The sequence below is a fragment of the Patiria miniata genome, unplaced genomic scaffold (assembly GCF_015706575.1).
Source record: "Patiria miniata isolate m_02_andy unplaced genomic scaffold, ASM1570657v1 HiC_scaffold_20, whole genome shotgun sequence".
In the NCBI taxonomy this organism is placed as follows: Eukaryota; Metazoa; Echinodermata; class Asteroidea; order Valvatida; family Asterinidae; genus Patiria; species Patiria miniata.
In genome coordinates, this window is record NW_024037059.1 from 9239550 (window position 1) to 9267001 (window position 27452).

The window sequence follows — 27452 nt, forward strand, 5'->3', positions numbered from 1 at the left end:
TGTGGCAAGACTCCAACACTGGAAGCAGGGGGGGGGGGGGGGTTAAGGGGGGTATTTACCCCCCCCACCAATATTTTGCAACGACTGCCCTTTTCCATTCAAATGCCCTTTTTTTCACCGGCACTTACCCTCCCCCCCCAATATTTTGTAAAGAGTGCCCTTTTTCACAAAGTGCCCTTTCTTTCTGAACAAGTGCCCTTTTGTAAAAAATGTTGTGCCCTTTTTTTTGTCCCATCTGCCGTTCCTGGTGCCTTTTATTGAATTTCGCGCATGTATCGTCCTGAAAAGCACCATATATTGTACATTAGAGTTTATTGGTCGTGGTACGAACTCCATGCCAGAATTTCACAGTGTCACAGGGCCTTTAGATCATTTCAAATGATTTCTGATGGGGCTTTTAACGTTAAGCGGCGCATCAAAATATTGGACAGCACGTGCTTGCTCTATGTATTATGTAACGCATTATGGTCGCCCATTTCTGCGATAAACCTTCAGCTTAATAATACTGAATACGTGGGGCAGTTTTTTTTGTAACATGCATCTAAAAAAAAGATCGGGCGGACCTATACATTGTATTACAATACAAACATTGCAAAAAATGCGGATATTTTCGTGAAGCGATTGCAAGGTAAGGACCCCGTTCAGATGGAGCACAGTATGATACAAAAAAGTCTCTGTGTTCCGAATCATAGTTCGCTATTGATATACCATGTTGAATATAGCTTAATTATTAAAGTGGAAAGAGCTGTTTTGATTTTACCGCGGGGAGTTGTAATATGCCTAACCTGAACTATACAATCACAGTCGTTTTCCCAGATTCTGATCGCGAACAGTATTCAGGCTGCTTTCAGCTTTCAGCAACTAACCCGCAAATTCAAGTGAAATGGAATGGGTGATGGAGATACTTGAGTGATGGAGATACTTCAAAATTATTTTCCAAATTTAAGCTCTTTTAATTTTGAACGTGCAACGTCAGAAGTGCCGATGCCTATTCCTATAGGTCCTGATCCGTTTAACTAATTCCGGATCGCGCGTCGGGTAAAATACTGCTTCGTGCATAAAAAAATAACAACATGAGAAAAATCAGATAATTTCAGATAATTCCAGTATTTTCTAATAGAATGTGCGTAAATGTTTTTGAAAGTTTCGTCTGCAGCACGACGGCACAAACACGCCGGTATATAAAACGGCTGTACCACCCGCAAACAAAGTTATCATGGAGTGCCCCAAATTCGCGCTGACTTAACTTCACACAACCAACTTTCTTGGCTCGGACACATAGGCCTACGTCAAATTTCGGATGGTAAATAAAACTTAGTTCACTCCGCAGACCAAATTTCTGCTCATAAACTTATCCTTGATTTAACGGCGATCTACACTGTTAACTTTACTGTTCGTGCCCGAATTATGATCACATATAGTTTCGACTCATGTGCAGACGACGACATTCTGGGTACAAAATTATTTGTCCATGAAGGTCAAATGCTTACAACGTTAAAGTCTAAAACTGTGTTCGGTTTCGTTTATTCAGTAAAAAAAATCGGTCTAAGTACTAAATGCCCGAAACTGTTTACAGGAAATTCCTTTACCGCAAGACACTAGATCGCCGTTGTATTTGTCTCCGTATAGTCTTGGGAATTACCATTTGCAAAGTCGCAACAAACTGCAGAATATGGATGATAAATAATAAGCATTTTTATCATATAAGTGTGTACCATCATCATCGGCATCATTATTATTACAGTGTATCGTTAAATGGTGGCAGCGAACTGCCTGTGCGTGAATCATTTGCGGGCACGGATGCTGTAATGTGTGGGCGACTCGATAACGATATAAATAATTCAATATTGTCCGCATCTCAGAATTACGATTTAGGATTTACTTATACACAGACTCCTAATAAATGAAACCCAAAACATAATTATTTGTGTGTCTTGCCACAGCTTTAAGCAATTTATTGAAACCTATTTGCCAGAAACCGAATTTGTTTGGGCAAGCTGGCCTCAGGAATAATATATATGGGCTACCAGGCCCAAGCATATCAACCACACAATCAATGGACACACAGGTACAATGGGCTACAAGGCCCAAACATATCAACCACATTAATCAATGGACACCCAGGTCCAATGGGCTACCTGGCCCAAACATATCAACCACACAATCAATGGACACACAGGTACAATGGGCTACCAGGCCCAAGCATATCAACCACACAATCAATGGACACACAGGTACAATGGGCTACAAGGCCCAAACATATCAACCACATTAATCAATGGACACCCAGGTCCAATGGGCTACCTGGCCCAAACATATCAACCACACAATCAATGGACACACAGGTACAATGGGCTACCAGGCCCAAACATATCAACCACACAATCAATGGACACACAGGTACAATGGGCTACCAGGCCCAAGCATATCAACCACACAATCAATGGATACCCAGGTCCAATGGGCTACCAGGCCCAAGCATATCAACCACACAATCAATGGACACACAGGTACAATGGGCTACCAGGCCCAAACATATCAACCACATTAATCAATGGACACCCAGGTCCAATGGGCTACCAGGCCCAAACATATCAACCACACAATCAATGGACACCCAGGTCCAATGGGCTACCAGGCCCAAACATATCAACCACATTAATTAATGGACACCCAGGTCCAATGGGCTACCAGGCCCAAACATATCAACCACATTAATTAATGGACACCCAGGTCCAGTGGGCTACCAGGCCCAAACATATCAACCACACAATCAATGGACACCCAGGTCCAATGGGCTACCAGGCCCAAACATATCAACCACACAATCAATGGACACCCAGGTCCAATGGGCTACCAGACGCAAACATATCAACCACACAATCAATGGACACCCAGGTCCAATGGGCTACCAGGCCCAAACATATCAACCACATTAATCAATGGACACCCAGGTCCAATGGGCTACCAGGCCCAAACATATCAACCACACAATCAATGGACACCCAGGTCCAATGGGCTACCAGGCCCAAACATATCAACCACATTAATCAATGGACACCCAGGTCCAATGGGCTACCAGGCCCAAACATATCAACCACACAATCAATGGACACCCAGGTCCAATGGGCTACCAGGCCCAAACATATCAACCACATTAATCAATGGACACCCAGGTCCAATGGGCTACCAGGCCCAAACATATCAACCACATTAATTAATGGACACCCAGGTCCAATGGGCAACCAGGCCCAAACATATCAACCACACAATCAATGGACACACAGGTACAATGGGCTACCAGACCCAAACATATCAACCACACAATCAATGGACACCCAGGTCAAATTAATGGGCTACCAGGCGCAAACATATGAACCACACAATCAATGGACACCCAGGTCCAATGGGCTACCAGGCCCAAACATATCAACCACACAATTAATGGACACCCAGGTCCAATGGGCTACCAGGCCCAAACATATCAACCACATTAATTAATGGACACCCAGGTCCAATGGGCTACCAGGCCCAAACATATCAACACACAATCAATGGACACCCAGGTCCAATGGGCTACCAGGCCCAAACATATCAACCACACAATCAATGGACACCCAGGTCCAATGGGCTACCAGGCCCAAACATATCAACCACATTAATTAATGGACACCCAGGTCCAATGGGCTACCAGGCCCAAACATATCAACCACATTAATTAACCCTTACCCTACTAGACCCTCCAACGCATGCCAATATGTGCCTCAAGAAAATCTCCTATGTTTTTTGCATGGCCCTCCAATATCTGCCATGTCATTTCAAGGGTAACTGGACAGGCACTCCAATACATGCCACAGAGAACAATGAGAGTCCTCTGATAACAATCAAGTGCCCCCAGCTGGTCAGTATCAGGCACCCTCCAGGGCCTCCAACTCCTGCCAATTGGAGCCTTCACTGCTACATCAAAGTACAGTCGGCTCCCGTTATAGCGAAAACCACGGGACCGGCCAAAATGTTCGTTGTATCCGAATTTCGTATTATCCGATACAATGTTTCCCGTCCATGGTTCACCTTGAATTGGCCCTATTGTGCACGCTTGTGAACGTACGTAATGTACCCAATGACTTTTTCTGTTTGAAAGCAATTAAAAACATGCTCTCTATGATGTGATTTGTCAAATAAAAAATAATGTTTAAAATGTATCATTGTGTCAAGTGAAAAAAAAATGTTTAATGTACGAAACGAAAATAAAATAAACATTACGAAGATCTGACGTTTCATTGCTTGATCATCGATGAGGAAGAAGTCAACGGCGGATGACCTGGATCACTTCGATGTTCAAAGTAAGTAATCTCCCCAGCACAAATTGTGTCATGGAGAGACATTTAAATTGTATTGTCCTTTCGTCTTGCAGATTTCAATGTGACAATGTGATAAGCGTTTTCAAGCACATGGCCGAGAAACCTTTGTCATTTACGTTCCAGATTTTCCGGTCCGTCCGTGATCTGAGTAGATTTTACAACTTGGTAGAGCGCCCTCATGAGTCAGTGTCCTAATGAGTGATGATGTCATAATCTTACATCGTGATTGGATATTAACGTCTGACGATTTCAACGTCACGCAAGCGGACGAGCTCATTGGCGTGCACTAGTTCATTTATTCATAGCTTTGCATATGTATGCATAATGTACAGCGTTGATGGTGATCAGTTTCGTATCGTCCCAGCAGGTTTCCTTTTTTAAAAGTTACGAAATAGCTTAACGTATTTTGTCCTGGTGCTCAAATGAATAAGTTTTTTAATAAGACAATTTTGGTTATAATTTAATAAATAATTTAAGAAAATATTTTTTTTGGGAGTGGGGGAGTAATTTACGAGAGGTCGTGAATAATTTTGAATGAAACTACATTTTGGAGAATTTGGGATAGTCTAAGATTGTTTATTTTATTTTGGATTTGAAATGGGGTGCTTTGTAATTTTTGTTTAACCTTACATTTTTTTGTTTTTAAATCATATCAATCTGTGCCGGGGAGGGAGAGGGTAAATTATGTTTTATTTAATTTCCAATTTTTTATAAGGGGTTCTATTTGGGGGAGGGGGATTATTTTTATTTGCTCCGGGTAATAGGGTGGGGGTTCATTATTTTTATTTGAGTCGGGATTCATACCCCTTTGTTGAAAATGTGGTGGCTCTGAAAAGAGCCGTTTGGTTTGATTTATCTGGAAGGTGATGTTACACCTTGAAGAAGTCCGTTATCTTCCGCTGTGACATCTTGTCTTGCTGCCTACTGGAGAGGTACTGCAGGATTGCAGCAGCGTGATCATAGACATCGTCGTCCATGTCGGGCTGGCTGCAGAGATAGTCCCTGGTGCATTAGGCTCAGGCAGTCGGTGACATTTCTTGGCCGTTGTTCCTCCGTTGGCGGCTCCATTCACGAAGGTCACGTCTTGGATGAATGTCACAATGGCGATGTGCAAGTGGTGCGGGTGACTGGCACTCGTCATCGGAACCCTTTGATGATGGGCCTTTGTTGTTAACCGCGGCAGAATTAGGTACACATTGGGAAAGCCCATTCACAAAGGTCGAAGTACGTCTTTGATTAATGGCACAATGGCGATGTGCAAGTGGCTCGGGTGACTGGCACGCGTCTTTGCAACACTGCGATGACCGGCCTAACCGCAGCGCGGGATTAACTTGACTGTGCGCCGGCAAACCGATTAGCACCTCCATCTGAATACATCTACGTCGGCAACATGAAACTACTCACACAAGACGGACACCTGCTGATTACTAATACATTGTACTGCTTTCAAATTGAACGAAAAAAGCCGTGAGCCAGGATTACCTTTCGTTATAAATGGGTCGCTAACAATGCATTTTTACGCAACCGGGTCGCCAAAACCTTTCGCTTTAACAGGAATTTCGTACTGTCCGTTTTCGTCTTAACCGAAATTTTCCCCATAGACATGTGCACAATTTTGCCGGGACCGAAGGTATTTGTTTGTAATAACCGGAATTTCGTTCTAGCCGTTTTCGCTATAACGGGAGCCGACTGTATCCTCCAATTAACTGCAGCTGGAGGGCATTGGCATAACCAACTGACATGCAGTAAACTACCCTCAGAGAGTAAGGGTTATTAATGGACACCCAGGTCCAATGTACATGAACATCAATTACCATTTGGCACCCAGGCCAATTATTAATGAATGCATGGGTACCCACGCCCAGGAGTAATCATGTCAGAACCAAATTATCTGGTCAACATTTTGGGGACAGCCATGGTTGTGCCATGGAAGATACAGCACACCCAAACCCCATGGGTACATAAGAGAGAGTGGCTGACCCCTTACAAAGTTCACATCACAGTGTATAATAACACTCATCAATATCCGTAACAATATCAACTGGTGACAATAACCACAACAATAATGATACATGTCCAATCATGTACGTATTAGGAGATGGCTGTCTTCGAATCCTGTTAAAACGCCACACGTGCAAAGCACGCCCCAACAGGAAGAAGAAAAGCCACCACAAAACAGCAATCCAACTATTCACCAAACTTGATTCTTAATGAAAATCACGTGTTAATGAAACACTTCGTGTCACAGGAAGCACACATATCTGAGCGCTACCTCATTATTACCCTTGCTCATTGGGTCCATATCTCAGCTCCCTGGGCAGGAGTATACAGCTCTATGCTGCCATACAGCAACTTGGTGTCCTCCATCAGGACAAGATACAAGTATTTTGAATTTTAAAAGTCAATATTACTTCATAAATATCTCAAGAGTTACAACCGGCACAGAAAGATGATGAGAAGTGCTCCAACTTATGTCAGCCATATTGCACCTGTTACCCTGATCCCACTTGACATGAGAGGGAATTTAATTTTAAATTGGCATGCGTAGGTGTATGCATAACAAAAGCAAGCAGACCATTGAATGGCATATAATGACACGCCTACTTCTGTCACACCCAATGGGAAAGAATGTCTCAAAACATACAGGTCTACAGCCCTGCAAAGTCAAATGCATTCCTCGATACTCCCAAAAATTGATCAAAATTTAATTCAGCATCCGATCATCGCAATGATCCATTCCACGGGAGCAAATGCTGGTGATAACCATATACTGTACGCAGGCCCATGTGCCAATGTGCAATCAACACCAGTTTTATACAGCCTGAAATTAAAGGTGAGAGTCACTCACAACCTGAAAAGAAAACATCTTCAAGTTATAATTGCTTCTAGGAGAGGCGAAAAACCCAATAAAAAACATTTTGGGGAAAAAAATTAGGAAAACTCCTCTCTGGCCCCTAAATAGGCGACCAAGTTTCTGATGGACTCTAGAAACAATCAAATAGCATCATGATAAGCGTGAAATATATGGGCCACATCACCTTTCGCTTGCTCCCGTGGCCTTATAAACAGTGGGAACTATGCCACTCAAATCTTGTCATAAATAATAACAAGCACACTAAAAAGCCATAAAAACTATCAACAGCGAGTGCAATTTACAATATGCCATGTTTGCAGTAATACCAGGCGATCATTAAATTAAACAGAACCATTTTGGCTGTTGAGTTATTAACAGTGTTCATGTTGAAGAGCTGATCAACGTTTCTCAGTGATGCTGCAGCATACATACATCCAATATAGTGCAGACCTGGCCAATACCTGCCTGCCTGCCTTCATGCTTCCACAGTACTGAGTTCCTGTCTTCAGAGAACCAACTTCTGATGCGTTTGATCCATTTAACCTTTGCATCCTGTGATCCTGCAAACAGAGAAAAATACTCAAAGCAGCAGCTGTCCATTTGTGATGTATGGATTATTTAAATGTTATTGTTGTTGTTGTTGTTGTTTTTTGTGTGAATTGATTGTTTCATTATCTTGTCATTGTGATTCCATTTTCCTTTTTTTTTTTAATATATTGATTCATTGTCATCTTATGGCGTCATGTTCTAGTCTGAAAACAACTTCTCAAGGGAACTCAACAAACCATGAGCAAATGTTTGTAATCACAAACAGGCGGTACAGAATTCAAACAAAGTAAAAACACATTTATGAACTATGGTGTAAGGTCACCTTTCAATTAATCCTCAAATGTGATTGAATAATACTAAAGGCAAAATGACAGGAGACTCTCCTAAGACAATGTGGTGCAGTGCCCACATATAGACCAGACCTATTTAGCATGTTGCCGCAATCATTCTAGCCTGAAGATATCTACAGTTTGACAAGAATAGAGCTCCGCGACCTGTCATAAGGTGACACTGAGACAATTCGGAAATAAATGCAATGTACAAGAAACAGCCCCACGAAGTAGCCATAGTAACTGGCCACGAACATGATCTGAACACAGTGCTCTGAATTACAGTATGGGAGGCTCTCAAACAGTGTTGATAATAGTTAATATGTGCAACACTAGTAAGTAGTATTTAATGTACATGTACACGAGTGCATTTTACCAGTACCAATGTTTCGTGAACAAGTGTTTACCAAAAAAGTCACAACATTCATGTGTTCAACCTAAATGGGACAAACAAAAACACCCGGCGCCAAGAAAATTACATGGACACTGCATACGTCCTAGAACAGCCCAATTGGGCCACAGAACATGCTCTGAATGAAATTATGTAAATCGGAAAGTACATTATTGAAAAGTAGGATATAAACATCCACACACTATTCTTGTTGAAAACTGTGCATTTTGTGTTATTCCTGTATTATGCGTGCGAGAACAACTTTCGGGGTCCACTTGCGACCCCCACAAAACCATGCTTTTTGGGTACTACCGTTAGTTGTGATGTCACCCGTAATAGGCTCGCCTTTTGCGGACGTGTAAGAAACCACGCCTTTTGCATTGGTGACTGTCACCGTTGTTCACGAGCATGGTTGCGTGCATAGTAGTACTAGTAATAACGACGTGCATAGATTGCTAACTGACTCAAAAACAAGAAAAAACGCATTCGTACTCCGTTGTGTCCGATGTATTTAAACGTTTTTTTTTTTTTTTTTTTTTAACGGTAGGGCATTAGGATGGTTTCCCTTCACCCAGATGTTTGAAATAGGATAAGTAAACAATCCAAACAAAATATTTTTGAGGATTTAAGGACGAAGTGCCCGTTTATAGCGCCCTTAAACATGTTTCTTACAGAATAACATTGTCCTACACATGATGCTGAAGGTTTGCTGCAAAAACGAACATTCCCAATGTGTATTGGTTTTCCCCCCTTTTTAAAATTTTTTTTTTTAATATTACTCCAGAAGTTATTGTCATTTTTATGCCTTCATGATAAACGTGCGCTTAAGTGGCACGTTAAATTATAATGTCCGTTTGCCATGAACAAATTGGGCTTTACGTACCCACTGCGAGCGCATTTGGAACTTCTTTGTTACATTGCACTTACACACTAATGTCCATTTGCCAGGAAAAATAATGAATAAACTCTACAGTAGTCTAGCTGTTCCATACTGTTGATTACCTACGGCAGCATGACGTAGCCCCTCAAGCATGCCGAGTCAAAATGTGTATCAACTGAAAGATGTTCCCATGCTTGATTACTACAGGCCTATCCACAGAATATATCCACATGCCTACGTTACTGTGCATGAATACAGAACCTGTTCTAGCTAAAGCTTAAGCAGAGGGCCTAAACACTGTGAGTTAATTACTGCACAGTATTTATTCTCAAGTTGTTGCCTAACATTATGCCAAGCCTCTAGCCAAATCATTTGAACAGGATCCAAACTACACTCTATAGACTTTATAACCAAGTGGTACTGAACAGGCTTTCCCCAAACACTGGCTAGGCCTACATGTATTATTGGAATTATCTCACCTTGAATTCCACCCTTGAAGATTGGCCTTGTTGCGCAGGCCTGACATGCTGAAGCAACATTAACTTGTCCCATGTACGATGAAGGCTGATGACTGGGATCGGCCCACATTTTCTAAGCATCGTGTGTATTTCTAAGACTTGCACAAAAGTTGCAGTCTATGGGTTCATTACTGGCATTGAAGCAGGGGCAATTGACAGACAGTGAAGTGCCCACAAACTGCCTGAAGAACAGCAGGAGAACTTGCAGTTGATGACTTTGGCCATGTCCTTGGGCTAGAGAACGCCTAACTCAGTAACTGTCAAATAGTTTCATTGGATTTGAAGAAATCTGAGACACCAACATCAATCCAAGGTCAAAGTTCCAAGATTATCAATCCACTCAATTGATGATTGCCAATTAATTCCACTGGACTTGGGAATTGGAGACATCCAAGGTTATAATTCCACAAATCCTGAAACTGAACCACTAAGAACACTCCTGCTGTTTCACAAACAAATTGATCCAACTTGCTCAAAGTGCTGTGACAGAATGACCCACACAGTATATGCAGTACATGTGCATGCATTGTTTCACTGTTGCATATCATTAGTGCTTCAATGTATCTGCTGATTGGTCAACACTCTTGGCTGTGATTGGTCAAAACTCTTGGCTGTGATTGGTCCAATCTATGAATAATTAGTGCTAGGATCCTGCTCAGGATCCCAACTTTTGCAATAGCCCAATTTTTTAAGTGTTTAATTGCCACAGAGGGGGGCTAATTGAATGTAAAAACAGAGCAAATATGCCAACAATTATGAAAGCTGTTGGAGACAGCAAAAATCACTACACAGGACAGTGTAACTTGAAAAATATCTAACTTTTAACCATGAGAAATAGCAGACCTGTGTTTGCCAAGTATAAAGGATTTTGTCAAAATACATGCATTGTGACAAAATCTCTTATTATACACGTATTCAATAAAAAAAAATTATCTGCATGTGTTTAAAATTCGTTTTTACCACTCCTAAAGGGTTTGTAGAACACACAGGGAACGGAAGTCACTGTATGTGTTTGAAATCATCCAACAAATCAGTAAGAAAAATTTTAATTGTACAAAGACACACGATCCAAGAATTCTTTGCCCTTGCCTCCAAGCTCTTTATTTCTCCCTGTCGGACGCCTTAATTGTACATCCAATTATTTTGTCCATAATCATTATCAACTTACATGTACATCCTAAATTATGATCATGTCCATCCAATCAATTTGTTCATAATCATTAGCAACTTACATCCTAAATCATGATCACAAATTAGATAGCATATCTCTCATTATAATGCTTGTCAAGCAAGTAGCTTGTTCTAAACACATATATATATAACTGGTCTCGAACTCAAAAGGAGTAAACTGCAAACTTGTAAATTCAAGCAACAAACAGGTCTTTTCCCCCAACTAGGGGGCTTATTATATATGAACCCATGCAAAACTAGTTCCCCCGAGTATTATCCTGGTTATTCCCGGGACTGAGAGAGGTTGGGTCAGCCGCCCCATTCGGCGGATGGTTACTCCGCCGAGGCCGAGAGCCCCGTGGTCTCGATGCCTCCCCCGGCGTCCCGGGGCACCCCGTGACAAGGCCTGGCGAAGGTAACTGGTCAACTTTCGTGACCACCTGACCAAGCCCTGGCACAGAGGAAAAAACAACCCCGTTATGTGTGCAAGGGTTTACTTAACATAATCCTATTACTCAACTTAAATTATCTGGGTGGTTGTAGAAAGAAAAGTACATGTCTACAACTAACCAATGTTCCAATATATAGGACCTCGTCAGGGCAATTATGTTAAGCCCAAGCCAACCAGCCAATTTTTCTCCTTTTTGGTCCTAGTTTGGAAGGGTATCGATATATCAAGCCCAAACCAAACAACCAATATTCAACTGAGTAGGACCCATTCGGGGAGATGATGTGTCAAGCCCAAGCCAACCAATAAAAATTCTTCCCTATTGGTCCTAGGATAGAATGTAGTTATGTATCAAGCCCAAACCAACCAACCAATATTCAGCCAACTATACGGACCACATTCGGGGAAATGATGTGTCAAGCCCAAACCAACCAACCAATATCATTCCCTCTTGGTCCTAAGATAGAATGTAGTTATGTATCAAGCCCAAACCAACCAACCAATATTCAGCCAACTAAGGACCGCATTCGGGGAAATGATGTGTCAAGCCCAAACCAACCAACCTGTATTCTTCCCTCTTGGTCCTAATATAGCATGTAGTTGACTATTAAGCCCAAACCAACCAACCAATATTCAACCAACTACAGCCCCATTCGGGGAAATGATGTGTCAAGCCCCAAACCAACCAACCATTATTCTTTCCGTTTGGTCCTAGTGTGGAAATGCATTCATGTACGTGTATCAAGCCCAAACCAACCAACCAATGTTCCACTAACTGGGACCCATTCGGAAAATGTGTCAAGCCCAAACCAACCAACCATTATTTATACCAAGTAAAATTACGTGTCAAGCCCAAACCAACTGATATCCAATAACCTTCACGTGCGCTTGGCTATTGTAAGTTAACTACTTGTATTCCCGTCAACCTCCAACCTTGGGGAGGGCGGGTTGGGTGAGCGTACGAACAGGGAGAAACTTCTTGGAACAAGTGGCCGATTGTTTACTAGCGGTTGTTCACCGCTTGTCACGTGACAATTGTGGGCTAGCCAGCGCACGTTCCCACGCTGAGCGCTGGAGATCACAAAGGGTGCGCATTCCCAAATTGCTACATTTCCAGACAGGCGCGCCTGCGCCTTTCCCATTGTATACAATTCCAGACGTACTCACATTGATACAATTTTGGTTCGGTTGTTTTGGTTTTATCGTGGCTTGTACAAATAGGTTTATGCCTTTACTTGCACAAACATCTTTTGTGGAAAGAGGGCCAGGTTTTGATTTATGAACAGACTAAACAACAAGATTGCCGCGACAAGTGACATTGCTTATCGGCATTACCGTGAGCTCGCATGTATTCTAGGAAATTACGGTACCATCCACGAAGTGTTTGTAACAAATCTGTGATGCAGGAGAATATTTATATCAGCATCATACTGGGAAGTGTATGATAACATTCCGCAAACGTTCGACATCTTTAAGGGAGTACCGGTAACAATAATGGTGGCCACGAACATGAACGCACGCGAAGCATTTGCGAATGGCAAATCAAATCTCGCATAATCTCTTGCATTACACAGTGTTTCTCGCACAATCTCACGAAGCACGTCCCGGCTACAGCGACCCCCCTAAGTTTTTGGCACAGCGTTCGCGATGAGATATTCGCGCTAAATCGATTGCGAAAAGTGCCCGTATTTTTTAGCGGTACGGTAGTTGCAGATGTGAACGTACATACAGAGCTGCATCGATATATGAAAACACTTGGGCCCATACGTGCTAGTGCAGCAGTGACTGGTTCCCGTCGTGCCGTGCACTAAGGGCCAAAGAAGGCATGATGGAAATGCGGTAACCAGTGAATGCAATAGTCGCACACGGTGCATGCACACTGCAGTACAGTGTTTTGCATGCAGGCCGGACGGAATAGACATCGTAAAAATGCCAAGAAAACATCGATGGTGAAAGACGATCTTTGCAAGCTTATATTCACAGAACTTGGTCTTTCCTGTCTGTGCTTGTATTTCCCGTGTTCATGAATTTATTTTGAGGAAGTACTACTGGTATATGAAGTGAAACGATGCAGCGTGTTTCACCAAAATCTCATACTGTAAAACGAAGCTCATTGCCGGCCCATTGCCAGTCCACAACACACAGTGCATCATCGCACGCTTGTACCAAGTGAAGTTCAGACATTGTTAGCCAGTTTCTCGTCGTGTCTTGCATTTTGCATATGGTATAATTGACCTGCATTTTCCATTATTTTTAAGATTATTGACGGCAAATATTTTCGATAACACTTAAGGCAAGTTTTTGTCATATTTGAGGCCCTTTATATATAGCTTTCGTAGTGCAATGGAAATAGTTCAGGCTGAAAATTTTCATATAATTTTAACGAATCTGAAAACAAATATTCAGTTGCTGTTAATATCATGTTTGTCTGCCGTTTATTAACTCCATTTTCCAAGTATAATTAAGTGATGAACCAACTGACAACTGTATTAAAAAATGAAAGCGTAAGCAGAAGTCAAACCTTTTATTAATCTCCATTTAGTTACTTTTTTTATATAAATTTTACCTTGTCTTACAATTACAAAAACAAAAGAAGTTACGCCAACTGAGCATATTATTATGCAAAAACTAATAAAAATGCAGCCCTTGAATAAATCCTGATATTCAAAACAAAACAAAAACAATGTTTACTGTCGTTTCACCGCTGTTTATCCATGGATTTTAAAATCCATTTGCTCTCCTCAAGGATTTGAGGAGAGCGATTTATAGCTCGGCTCCTGGATTTTCTTCAAATGAAGGACTCCTCTGCCCGCTAGCAAGAGAATTAGACTAATTTTCCAGGGGAACTAGCCAAGTGCACACACGAAATGGGTGACTCGTAAATAGCATTTTGTTGTATTCCTGTCACATACATCTAGTGCAAAATGTTGTTTTTTCTTATTTATGACACAGGTCTTATAAAATAGTTCAGGTCCAGTAAGATTCTTCAGTTACTAGACCTGCTGTCTAGTCATGGGCGTCGCGAGGGGGGCAAGGGGGGGCACTTGCCCCCCCCCCCGGAAAAGCAAAAACAAACAAACAAAACAACAACAAAAAGGAAGAAAGATAAAAGAAAAGAAAGAGGCGCGAAGACAAAGTGGTGTCAATTTAATGAGTTGGGGGGGGCGCAAAATGTCCCTGCCTCCCTCTAAAACTGATAAATCGAGAATGTGTTGAGAAATACAAGCATTTTTTGGCCAAAATTTTTTTTTGCAACCCTCTAGAAAAAATCCTGGCGACGCCCATGTGGCTAGTACTTATTTTTCATGAAATTTGAGCCCTGATCCGATACCCGGTAGGTACAATGCCAATGCACATAGGTTATGGCTATGAAATGCCATAAAAAAAGCTGGTACTAAGCCCTCTTCACACGACAACGAAAAAACTCACAATGTTTGAGACTCATTTTACGAGCGCAGATTGTTTATCTTATCATTACACGCTCCACTTCATTCGCAAGGCTTCACATGAAAACGAACACAACGCCGAGATCGATCTTTGAGAGGACATTGTGCAATTCGCTGATTGCCACTACACTATGGGACTTGCAATGATAAATGGTACTAGTACCAGTGCAGTAGCGCGAATTTTTATCCTTGCAGTTGCAAATATTAAACCGACTGTAGAAACACAGAAAAATTGGGGATGAAGTGGCCCACAAAGAGCAATGCCAAGGAGATTTCGACAGAAAAGAAGACGAAATGCATGGCAATACCATCTCCAGGAAGGAAGCCTATTATTCTCGCTGAATTTTCAGCTGTCTCTTTTGTTTGCGGTGATGTAATGAGCTTAAGAAATGTATCAGAACAGCATGCACTGTCACATACTGGCGATTGTGTAGTGTAGGGCCCCTGTTTTGTTTCGATCAAATTAGAATCAAAAATGTTTTTTATTCCTAAAAAATGACGCTGCCAACCTAAAGCAGATATCTTTGAATGTAATTACACTTTTTTTGGTAATTTTTGAATGAACAGTTTCTTGGAATAGAAATTAAGATTTTCCTATGTGGTTTATGGGCCGGTTGGTGCCGTGTAGCAGAACCTGCGTGCTCAGGTACATCGCGCAGTAATTCCCATTTTTATTTTCGTGGTGCATTTTGTCCTTGTCATCGTCAATTCCCCTCCAAATGGCCCTAAAAAATTCAAAACCCTGCGCTTTATCTATGACATACATGCATGTTCTTAATGTCGCCAACTAGTTTGGTTGGTCAAATAATTCAAAAGTGGATTTTGGAAGCGGGCCCGTACATACATGATCGCCTGCATACTGAACTTTGCCATCCTTATTTGCACACGTATACAGCATGCATGCACGTGTGTGCAGAGGTACGTCACCACGCATGCGCACTGGACAGCCTTTCGCAAGGGACATTGTTCAATTGACAAGGGTTTGGTTGCACATGAAGGATTAGCATGCATTCCGTGCGAAAACTTCCGCTAGTGGAAGATTTGTCGCAGGTCGGGACCTCCACCAAAATATCTCAATATTTGAGAGGAATTCACAAGGAAAGCTGGTCACTCTCAAGCATTGATTTTCCTTCACACGATGGCCATTTTGTAATATTTCTCAATCATTGCAAAAATCTCTCCATCATTGCAGTTTTTTGGCATCGTGTGAAGAGGGCTATAAACTTCCCACGCTGAAGAGGCTACAGTGGGTGAAGATACTTGCCTCAGTCAACTGATTACCTGTGTTAATTCCTCTTCAGCTAGTCTTAGTTTCTCTTCCAGCTCAACTTGCGTGTTGCAGCCTCCATCCTTCACGTCTGCTTTCCTTGCTTCTCTCAACCTCTCTGCCTCCTGCATGGCCCTTGATATCTGATCAGTCAGCTTAGCTTCTATGGTCTGCTTCTCCCTGATTGCAGTTTGATGCTCTTCCTGGGCTTTGTCTAATCTGTGATTGGAAAAAAGGGGAGATTTTTCATTTTCCTTTTTTTGTGGTCACATCTTATGTATATTATTCACTCCACGTGAATAATAATTACATGTAGTCCAGTTCTTATAGTCCTTGGGACAAAAGGCCGAAACGCTTTAGTTTTCAAGATAGGCGATCTGGTCCACCGAATTTTATAAAACTTCCCAGACATGTAGACTATGATGTACCATATCTAAAAAACTTTGTTCCCCGATCCACAGTTTGTTTGGGAATGAGAAAATCTGTAAAATCTCTGAAAATTCTGCATGAGAAAAAACATTAGAAACAGCGCCCTCTATTGACACAGTCAAAAACCTTTTCATACGCAATGATTCACTTGTACCCCCCCCCCCCCGCTCTGCAAACAGGACAAAACGCAAGGAGTTTTGCCAGATAATACTTCTTTCAAGCTTCATATTACAAGCATATTCTATATTTTTGTCATTATTTCTCATCAGGATGTCAAAACCTTTTCATTACAGTTTGTCCAACTTGAAAAAATCAAGTTTTAAGATCAAATGTTATTAACTTCATTAAAATATAATGAAACCGTACTCCAGATGAGAATCTCATGGTTCATCACATCTTTCAGTTCGTCTTAAAGAAAAGTTGTCATAAGTGAACTTTTTTTTTAAACAGACTCCCCCTCCCCCCTTCAATAGCAGTGACGCAGAATTTGAATAAGGGATTGTATCAGATAAGTTGAAGCGTTCTCATACCTACATGTACTTTAGGTTGATTATATTTTTGATTACACTTTTATTAAAAAAAAAAAAAAGACTCACAAAATAAAGACGGCAATAACTGCAAATACTGTTTTGGTAAGTTTTCTATATTCCAGGCGCAATGTGTTCTAAATAATCACCAAAAGAAATAACAATTTATTTAATGTAATATAGTTTTATTTCATTTATTTATTTATGAAGTTACTCGTTTATTTTCACGTGACAAAACGAGCTAAGCACCTGTATACATCACAGGCCGATTACATAATTGTTGTAACATGCATCGAAAGTCTCATCAAATTGAAGGACTTTCTGTTTGCAAACTTTTGTAAGAAGAGAAAAATAATTTATATTCCCCTATTTGGAAGTTTTGAGTGTCAGCATTACAACTGCAATTTGTTTCAGCTGAAACCGTCTAACCATTTTCATTATTCTGAATATTGTTTTAAGAACTGATTCAAGTTTTGTTGTTGCTCCATCCATTCCGTGAAAACCACCAATAACCCTCAATGGCCCACCTGCTTCCTTTTTGAGGCTGCATCAAATTTGTATTACTTTCTTTTTTTATTTCGGGCAAAACATGTTTCAGAAGTTCAGATGCTCCACCAGATGGTACGCGTGTACTTCGATTATTATTGAAAACATGTTACCTTAAAATAAGAGATAAAATGTAACAAAAATATTTTGGCATCCCGGAGAGAAAGAACAAAAAAATCTAGAATATAATATGAAAGAAGTATCATCTGGCAACTGGCAAGCACTCATTGGCCGAGTTCGGGCGGGTCTTTTTCTTGACACGGGTATATCATGTTTGCAAACCCTGATGGGTTGGTGGTGTGAGATCCTGTTCGGAGTGCAGTCTTCGTGGGTCGTGTTCCCGCTGTTCGCGTGTGAGAACAATGAAAATACTCGCGTCAAAAACAGACCGCCGGAACTCGCCCCCGGACGGCCATTGCGTGAGAAAAGGTTTCTGATCAAGTGCTGTGATTATTTGGTGTTTGCAGTCTGATCCTTTATCTTTCCAGTCACAGTCCTTAAAATAAAGGGGTAACTGTGACATGTGTTATAGGAGTAAACAACTTGCAGTCAATAGGAAGTCTCGCCCATTGGTCAGCACGGCTGTGAGATAACAAAAGTGCCAGTTAAATAACAGGTGTTTGTTTTGAAGGTGAAAGTTACAAATATTCGGTGCAGCATGAGGGATTTGCTACGTAGTGAAATATCACATGAATGGGTCGGTAATTTGTAGCGTGCGTAGGGAGTGAGCGGCTTGCAGTTTGTGCGACGCTCCCCCATGCAAAGCCTCACTTGTTGGGTACAGCGTTGGTGACTTTCAGTCTATGTAAAACCTCATGCCAGCAGTTGTATAGTATGAGCATATAGTGAGTAACTTGCAGCCTGTGCAAAGCCTCACTGGCTCAGTACCGCGTGAGCTACTTGCAGCCTGTGCAGAGTCTCATGTTAAATAATGGTCCTATAAACGTAGAACGCAAGTAGCTTGCAACCAGTGCCAAGCCTCGCTAGTTGGGTACGGTGTGAGTTACTTGCAACCTGAAGCCTAAGGGACACAGCCTTGTAAATGCCGTGTATGGAAGTGAGCGACCAGCAACCTGTGCTGTGCGAAGGCCTCGCTCCCAAATTTACCAATAACGACCAAGAAATCACGAACCAACCAAATGTTACAAAAACTCACTCAAATTGTAGAGACAACAAACAGAAGACAAAATAGGAGAATAGAAACCATGAACTTTGCTAGAATGAATGGCTGGAGAAAGTATAAACTAGACATGTGTTTGTGGACAAACACAGAGCTGTTTCTACCGTTTTAGCAACCACTGCCATGTAGGAGTTTCATCCAATTCGAATGCACATGTACATGTGTATTCTTCTAAAAATATGGGGCTGTGTAGAAGTGAATTTGGTGTTATAAATTAGCAAAATGTACATGACGTCAAATCACGACATAACTTGTTTAGAAACAATACAAGCTAAAGGTCTCGGTCTGTGCCTACTCCTTGATGTATTTTATGTAATTTTTTGTAATAAGAAGAAAATATTAAAAATTTTAAATTAATAAAAAATAAGATGATCACGTCATGACAACGCCACTTCAGATTTTGAACACTTTTATCAATATCTACCTACCCAGCAAGTTTCATAACGATTGGACATACCCTTATATGTGTTAAAAAAAATACGTATTTTTATGACGTCATGATGACACGTCACACATTTTTCGAAATTTTTGTTAAATTTTTGTTTGTGAAACCTATTACAAAAAGAATTTATCATGTTCCGTAGATGAAATATGACTAAAAGGTCAAAAAATTCAATAATTCGTATAAAATCACACGATGACATCACATGATGACGTCACTGCAATTTTTGTCATTAACACGTTCTGGAATACATGCAGATTGAGTTTGAACCAATTCGGACTTCCGGTTCTGTAATATAGGGCCTTAAAATGATTGTTCTCAACCTGTTGAACAGTTTGCATTAATATAAATACATGTATGATGAACTTGTCGAACTTTTAAACAGTTTTTAACCTGAATAAATTGGCTATTAAAAGTCAATCAATCAGACGACAAGGATTTTTTTCAGGTGTTATATAAAACAAATAATGAATGTTTCACGTTTGTGCAGCATGCCTCTAAATCTATTAGAGTTAAGCAGTTTGTTACCAAACTTAATCAACAGATCCTCCCTCCTAGATTTAAGGGTAGGCAACCAAGCACGCTGAGTACTGCGGTGTAGGAGTCATAGCCATGGCCAAGAATGATACGCACTGCACGTTTCTGTATGCTTTCAATGGCATCACTTTGGCGGACACTTATAGAACTGTGCCAAACCTGACTTGCATACTCTAAAATGGGCCTTATGTAGCCAGTGTACACAGCAACCATGTGAGAGGTGGGTATATTAGCCTTCTTAAAAATACCCAAAGTGAACAACCTACGGGATGCCCGAGAGACAATATCTGTGGTATGGATGTCCCATTTCAGGTCGTTTTGTACAGTAACACCAAGTAACTTCATAGAGGTCACAGAATTCAATGCTGTGGCATCAAGTTTAAATAAGGACCGAGGAGTGTCACGCTTCAAAAAACTTACTGTCATGGTCTGACATTTAGATGGCTTTGGAAGTACATTGTTGTCAAACACCAACTTGACAAGTCATCAAGATAGCTTTGCATGTGAGATGGTGGGCCATGCTTCACTACTTCACCTATAGTTAAATCATCAGCATATTTCCAATGTCTGCAGTTTTCAGCTGATGCGTCATTAACCAAAATCAGAAACAGAATTGGACCCAATTTGGTGCCTTGGGGAACCCCACAAGAAATACCCTGAGTCTTTGACAAGTGGCTGCAGAGCTTAGTATTATGGGTACGCTCAGTGAGGAAACTGCAGACAGTGGGAATGATAGAATGTCTAACTCCAAGTTCAATGAGCTTTCGAATGACAATGTTATGGTTCACCCGATCAAAAGCCTTCGTAAAATCTATGGCACAAAGGTTAGCAAAATGACCAGGCTTATCAAGTCCCTCATGCACAAAGTTAAGCATATCCACGAGATAGTGCACGGTGGAGCTGCCTTTGACGTTGCCATACTGATTGACATCCAGCTTTGAAGAAATGTCTTCGCGGATCCTCTTTGCAGGAAAGGTTTTAAACACTCTTGCGGAAATCGGTGTGAGGGAGATTGTCCGAAGCTGGTCAAGGCTCGATATTCCTCTCCTTAGGAATGGGCACAATAGTTGCTGTCTTCCAAATGGAGGGAAATTTTCCTTCAAGTAGGCAGGCGTTGTACAAGTCGGTGAGAGGGTCAGCCAATTCATGAGAAAACTCACTGATCAGTCGTACTGGCAAATCGGAGGGGTGGCCAGCTTTGGTTGGCTTCAGACCCTTGAGGGTCTTAAGCACTTGGCCCCTGTATATAAGAGGGGGTGGTGACTTGGCTGGTAGATATGAAGGTAACCCTTGGAGATCAAGGGCAGGCAACTGATTGCATATATCAGCGAAGTGGCCATTGATGGTTTCAGAAGTAGTTTCTGGGTCGACGTCAGCACCAGGGATCATGGTACGTTTGGATTTAATCTGGCAAAGTTTTTGAATTTGTCTGTGCCATTTGCCAGGCTGGCTACACTTCAGATGTTGGACAGTGTGCTTGTGTAACTCACACTTGGCAATCCTAATTTCCCACCGTATCTTGCTACGAAGTGAACTCCATTTGTCCATGTTAACACTTCTGAAGGCGTGTTGTCGTTCCAAGCGATGTGTCATCCAAGGTTTGTCATTGTTCTGCAGTGCAGAGGTTACCAGGGGAAAATGGAAATTGTAGGCATCTGTAACTGTAGTCAAGAAGTTTCCCACTGAGTCAGTACATGAGTCAGTGAGTGCACTGCTCCAGTCGTAGTCGACTATCCACTGCCCAAACGAACGCACCGAAGAATCTCTGTAGGGTCGAAAGCTTGTTGCGCCCTTTTTTTGTTGAGGGAGTTCACAGACCGCCGAGAGGAGGACACAGCAATGATCACTAGCTCCCAGAGGTGGTGAAAATATTGTCCAGGGTAGCATTACCACCAATAGGGAATGAAATCAGTTGTGTCATACTCAAGTTAGCCTCGATAGGGTCACATTTCAAGCCATTGAAGTCACCGAAGAGGGTGATTATTGCTGACATGTCTGACGCACGAATGTGATCTACAGTGTTGCATACATGTATGTGATCCAGAATCTCACATTCATATGTTGAATTAGGTGGATAGTAGATGACACCTATGTACAAACTTGCCACCGAGCATCTAGCCTTTTTTACGTCGAGTTTCAGCCACATACATTCAAACTCGCAGACATGGTCGGACAATGTATGCACAGATAGATGATCCTTGGCAAAAATAGCAACACCACCTCCTCGCTTGTGCGGACGAGATTTACTGATGGTAGTAAATGTAGGAATGTTAGCTACCTGGATAGTTGCATCGGTGAACCATTTCTCTGTTGCAATTGCAATGTCCACCTTGTTGGAGTGCAGAACCAGTTCAAGTTCCTCCATCTTGTTGTTGAATGATTGTGCATTAGTAAGGAGCATGCGAAGCAACAAGGGTTGCTCTAGAGTTAGAGTCTTTTGTGGGTTTGGTGAGGCTCGAAGCTTAACCAGGTTATGCTCTGAACGGGTGGAGTTGGCATGCAGGACATATTCCCTGCTTGCAGAGCAAACAAGTGGGATCTGTCAACGTATGTGGCAGCCCCCACGGCGGCCACGCCTTGGCTTAAGGAGCCCAAGGTTTTGAAGAATCTCAAGAGAATGACTAGGCAATCTCCTCAGGGTAGATGAGGTGGGTTTAAGGCGAAGTATGGATGTTCTGTCATAATGAAGTCTTCCAACAGAGCCGTTACTACAAACTGTTTCCCCGATAAAAATGCACAGTTATATCATAGAACGCAAGTGTCGGAAATACCACCTTTATCTTCAGTAGTAAAAGAGGCTTGTTATCGAGAGCAAGATGTGGCAGTTTTACCTCATTTTACCTCGTTTTTGAAGATCAATTTGCTGCTCCAGAATATGTAGGGCCGTTAGCTCATCCAGCAAAACAGTTACAGGAAAGATAAAACAGCAAGAACAGCGACCAAAAAAAAATAAAATAATGAAATTCAGACGAGTATAGTTTTGCAGACATGGCAGCAGCTGAACAGCGCCGATCTTCTTCAGGCCTTGACATTTCGTGAAGTAACACTTGATTCAACAACACTTGCAGACGATTCATTTCTTCTTTGTCTATTAAGCCAACAGACTTAAAAAGAACATAGAAAAAATGGTGGTTAAAGTGTGTACAAGTGTATATACAAAACTACAAACACAGATGACTGCAGTTACCGCACATATACTGGGACACAGGCGGCAGTCCTTTTAAAGTGTTGGCTAAACGTTTAAACGCTACCGAAAAATTTTCCAAAATGTTTATTAAATTAAACGTAGATTCACATCCTTAGTACCAAGTTTGAAGCCAATCGGATGAATCAAAATGTTAAATTTTGTAAGCAGAATAAAATTGTAAATATTAAAGAAAAAATAATATTAAAAAATCTACCGATGATGTCATTGTGACGTCATTCCAGACTTTGTGCACTAGTACTATTATCTACCCACCCACTAAGTTTCATGACAATCGGACATTCCCTTATGTGCTTTACAAAATCGCATTTTTGATGATGTCATCATGACGTCACACATTTTTCCAAATTTTGTGCATATACCTATTGCTTAACAAACCTAATACAAAAAGAATTTTGAATCTAGCCTATTGTGTCAGTGAGATATGGTAAAACTCTTTCAAAACTTCAAAAATATTTATAAAATCACAAGATGATGTCATGATGACGTTACCTCAATTTTTATCTATAACACGTCCCGGTCTACCTACGTACAAAGTTTCAACCCAATCAGACTTACCGTTCTGTAGATATTGGGCTTTGAAATATCAACTTTTAAAATGACGTCACGTGAGCCATGATGACGTCATCATGACATCACTTGTTCATACACTACTATGTTGTTGTGTAAGTGTTGTTGAGTCTTGTAGTTTACGCAGTCGGCTGTCGCGGTGATAGAAGGTGAACTGGAAGCCGATGAAGTTCATGAAGGATAAGGGTGCAATGCATAAAGCACTTGCCTGTAAGTGCTGTGGCCCAGTTTGATTTCCAGCTGGGATTTCATGAATTTTTTCCTGTGTCGCAAGGATTTCTCTCTGGCTTCTCTGGTTTTCCACTTTTTGTAAAAATCATCCCTTTGATCTGGCTGTGCTCTGTGGTAAGTCATGGGGTCATATGGTGGCAGACTAAGGCACCCTTAGTTACAATGTACATGTCTTTGGTTCGACCATGTTGTCGTTGCGTCCTTCGCAATTCAGCTTCTGCTGCCAGTGTGAAGGACGATTAACCCAAAATGTATAGATATATTTGTCTTTTATTGATATATATATATATCTTTTATTAAGGTGTTCCTTTATTTTTGCATCAGTACAGATTGGAAATTAAGACAGACATTGTTACTTATTTGCCCTTAAATTATGGATACACGATAATTAGAAAGAGACTGTCAATTACCCCTAAAGTTTATATGCACTGCATCATCCTGCAAGTGAAAGCGACAGTCGATCGACCATCTGCAGCTCTCCAAAAAGTAACTGATGTAACTTTTGTTGAAAAGCATACTTGGTTTAAAGATAATAATGGGCCTAAACTCCCTGTGAAATTATTCTTTTTGGTAAGCTATCATTTTGAAGAAAACAGTGGTTGCTGGAAATTTCTTGTAAAATAGGTTCGTTTTTAATTCAGCAAAGTAGTTTGGCACTCTTTTTAGATTTTCAGCACTTTTGTTGCTTCAAACTTACATAATACACATATTAAAAATGACGGATGGACTGTACCTTTAAGTACTTATGTGGCAAATGTTATACATGCATGACCAAACATGTGAATCTCATGACAGAGGGGAATATACAGCTTGACCCCCCAGACAAACGCAATCCAAAACACTTGCCCTTAAAAATAAAAAAGGATCAGTTAATTTTTCATGTTTTCGGTATCAGATTAAACTGAGAGCTTTTTCTTTTAAATACTGAAAAAAAAATCATGAAAACAGCACTTTGGGTTGCTGAGAAAATGCCAATTATGTAAAAGTAGTCATTTTTCATCCTGTACACACACCAATTCCCACAGTAAGGGATTGTCACAGTAAGGGATTGTCACAGTAAGGGATTGTCACAGTAAGGATTGTCACTGTACCTAATCGTGCATGTCCTAATCCTTTCAAACAACACGGCACACAATATTGCTATAGTTAACTATACAAATGAATTTGATGGATATACCTTTTATTTTCCACCTGAACAGGTACCGTATCTTGTCCTTCTTTTAGTCCTATTCTAAACACTTTCAGCATCATGAATACGTCAAAATACTAAAGAAATTTAAAGAATGATAATTCCACAGTAGGCTTAAAGTTAAATGTTTCACTGTTTGAAGTAGTTGGTGAAAAATGACTACTTTTATATAAATGACATTTTCTCAGCAACCCAAAGTGCTATTTTCATGATTTTTTTTGCAGTATTTGAATGAAAAAGCTCTTATCTTTACCCTGATACCCAAAACATAAAAAAACACAGATAAGGCAGATGTTTTAGGGTGGCTTTTGGGGCGGGACGGGGATGGTTTAACATTGTCAAAATATGTGGTATAAAATATCATCTAATTAAATGACTATTCACATCGACAAGAGCAAGGTCTTACTTTTCCTGCATTTCACTGAGTGCATCCTCAGCCTTCTGAAGCCCTTCCATGTCCCCCAGCATCTGCTTGATGTGGGACTGAGAATATCTATGCTGGACGTAGGCGAACCAACACCCACCGACAGCCACCACCAATGAGACTAACAGTGTTGTGTCTTTCAGGTAGCTGTGGGTAGCTGTAACGGTAAAACATGAAACACTGATGGTCAATGTAAACTGTTAGGTGTCTTACATACAATGTAATTCTACCTCAAACTTTGGTGGTGTGAGATTTTGTAGATTCACAAGGGTGCCTGAAGAATGAAGGTTAGGTTCTACTTACAAGCCTTCAGGTCTTTTCTTGTTATAGCAAAACATAAACATCCTTTTTTTCAGGTGGAAGATATGGTTTGACAGCTGTTTATTATTAAAATATGAAAACGGTAAATATAATTTTGGCTTTTTGATTAATGACATGTTTTTCTGTTATAGAGAATGGACGAGGAACTGAACGAATCTTCAGTTCCGAGTCTATTCTCTGACTTAACCTATTTCTTAAAACAACAACAGTTTATGCAAATAAGATCCCTGGTTTACCACACTTGTGAATAAGTGTATTCATACAATCTAGTCAACTTTGCCTGGCCCTGCGCTTGCATCCTAACAAGGTCCTATTGTTAACCCTTCGGATGGGTGCACATCTTTTGTTCCATTCATCAATTGCACAGTACATTTGTCCTCATGGTAAGTCACACACACATTCACGATCAGAAGTGTTTAGTGCGAATACACTGTCTTTCCTTACTCCCAAAGCCAAATGGAGATTTCGCACTTGTATGTTACAGCTTGAGGATTATACCGGAAAATTCTTTGATGCTGTTTTTTTACGGGATTGATGTGAGGAGTTCAATCACCAGGCACAAGAAAAAGTTGGGAAGCAACTCATTTGTGCATAGAGCTTTTTGATTTGTGGAACCATATGTCATTGGCCATTCAATGGGAACCACATTTCTTTACCTTGATATCATGATATTTGTGGAGTAGGCTACACATCGGAATATGCCCATCTCACTCACCATCTCACTCACCAATTTTGCTTGGAAAATACGTTACATTGGAATATACTCTGAGACGTTTATGAGTTTCATTTGATTTCGTTAGTTAATCGTCCATTCTATTTATGATTGTCATTTTGATAACAAAAGATGTGCACATATTCTTTAACTGAAGGGTATCCACTGATTTTCTTATAATGCAAATTTGAAGACAAAAAAATAAAAATTGAATTTTTAGCATCAATAAAATTTCAGCATTAACATATAGATAATAATATAAAAATACAAAAATAAGACTTAAGATAAAAATAAAGGGAACTGCAAATAACATAAAAAAGGAATATTTTACACTGCGCTTTAGGTTAAAATTTATAATTTATTAAAAATATCGGCACGGCAAATTAAAAGTCAAACGAGAACATTTTGTGTAAAAATTTAAAAAAATTAAAGTAGTACATGTAGGGTATTTATCAAAATCAGGTACACGTCAAATTCTTTCGAAAATTGTTGAGTACCATTGACATTTCTTTTTCTTTTCATTATAATGGACTGAAACTTAAAAAAAAAAGAAATTGTTAGTGCCGGAATATACATGGAATTGTTCACAACAAAAACTGTGGATTCTTAAAATAATCTACAGTTAGGTGTAGATTCTCAAAATAATCTACAGTAAAGTGTAGATTCGAGAAAATAATCTACACTTTTAACAATAGTGTGACGTCACAGAAATAGGTTAATTGATGTTGAATGTAAACTACATAAAAAAGTTATGGGCAAAAAAACATAAAAAGACCGACAAAATGATGAAAAATATTCAATAAATATTCTAATCAGTAGTGAAAAACATTTCTTTAAGATTATATGCTGATTTTCATTAACAAGATGTGTGAATTCAATGAATAATTTATAAACAGCTCATACACAGAACAACTAAACAAGTGGTC

The 27452-nt window shown here is 40.5% G+C and overlaps 1 protein-coding gene across 1 annotated transcript in view; it reads right to left on the minus strand.

The window, feature by feature from the left end:
- The window catches only part of LOC119727343 (stromal interaction molecule 2-like), a 110453-nt gene extending 83921 nt beyond the window's left edge, over positions 1-26532 (minus strand). The window contains exons 1-3 of the mRNA XM_038199197.1: positions 26471-26532; positions 25476-25673; positions 16228-16432 (exon numbers count right to left, since the gene is read on the minus strand). Coding sequence (XP_038055125.1) covers positions 16228-16432; positions 25476-25673; positions 26471-26532 — 465 coding nt within the window. The remainder of the gene's footprint in view (positions 1-16227; positions 16433-25475; positions 25674-26470) is intronic.
- Positions 26533-27452: the final 920 nt, after the last annotated feature.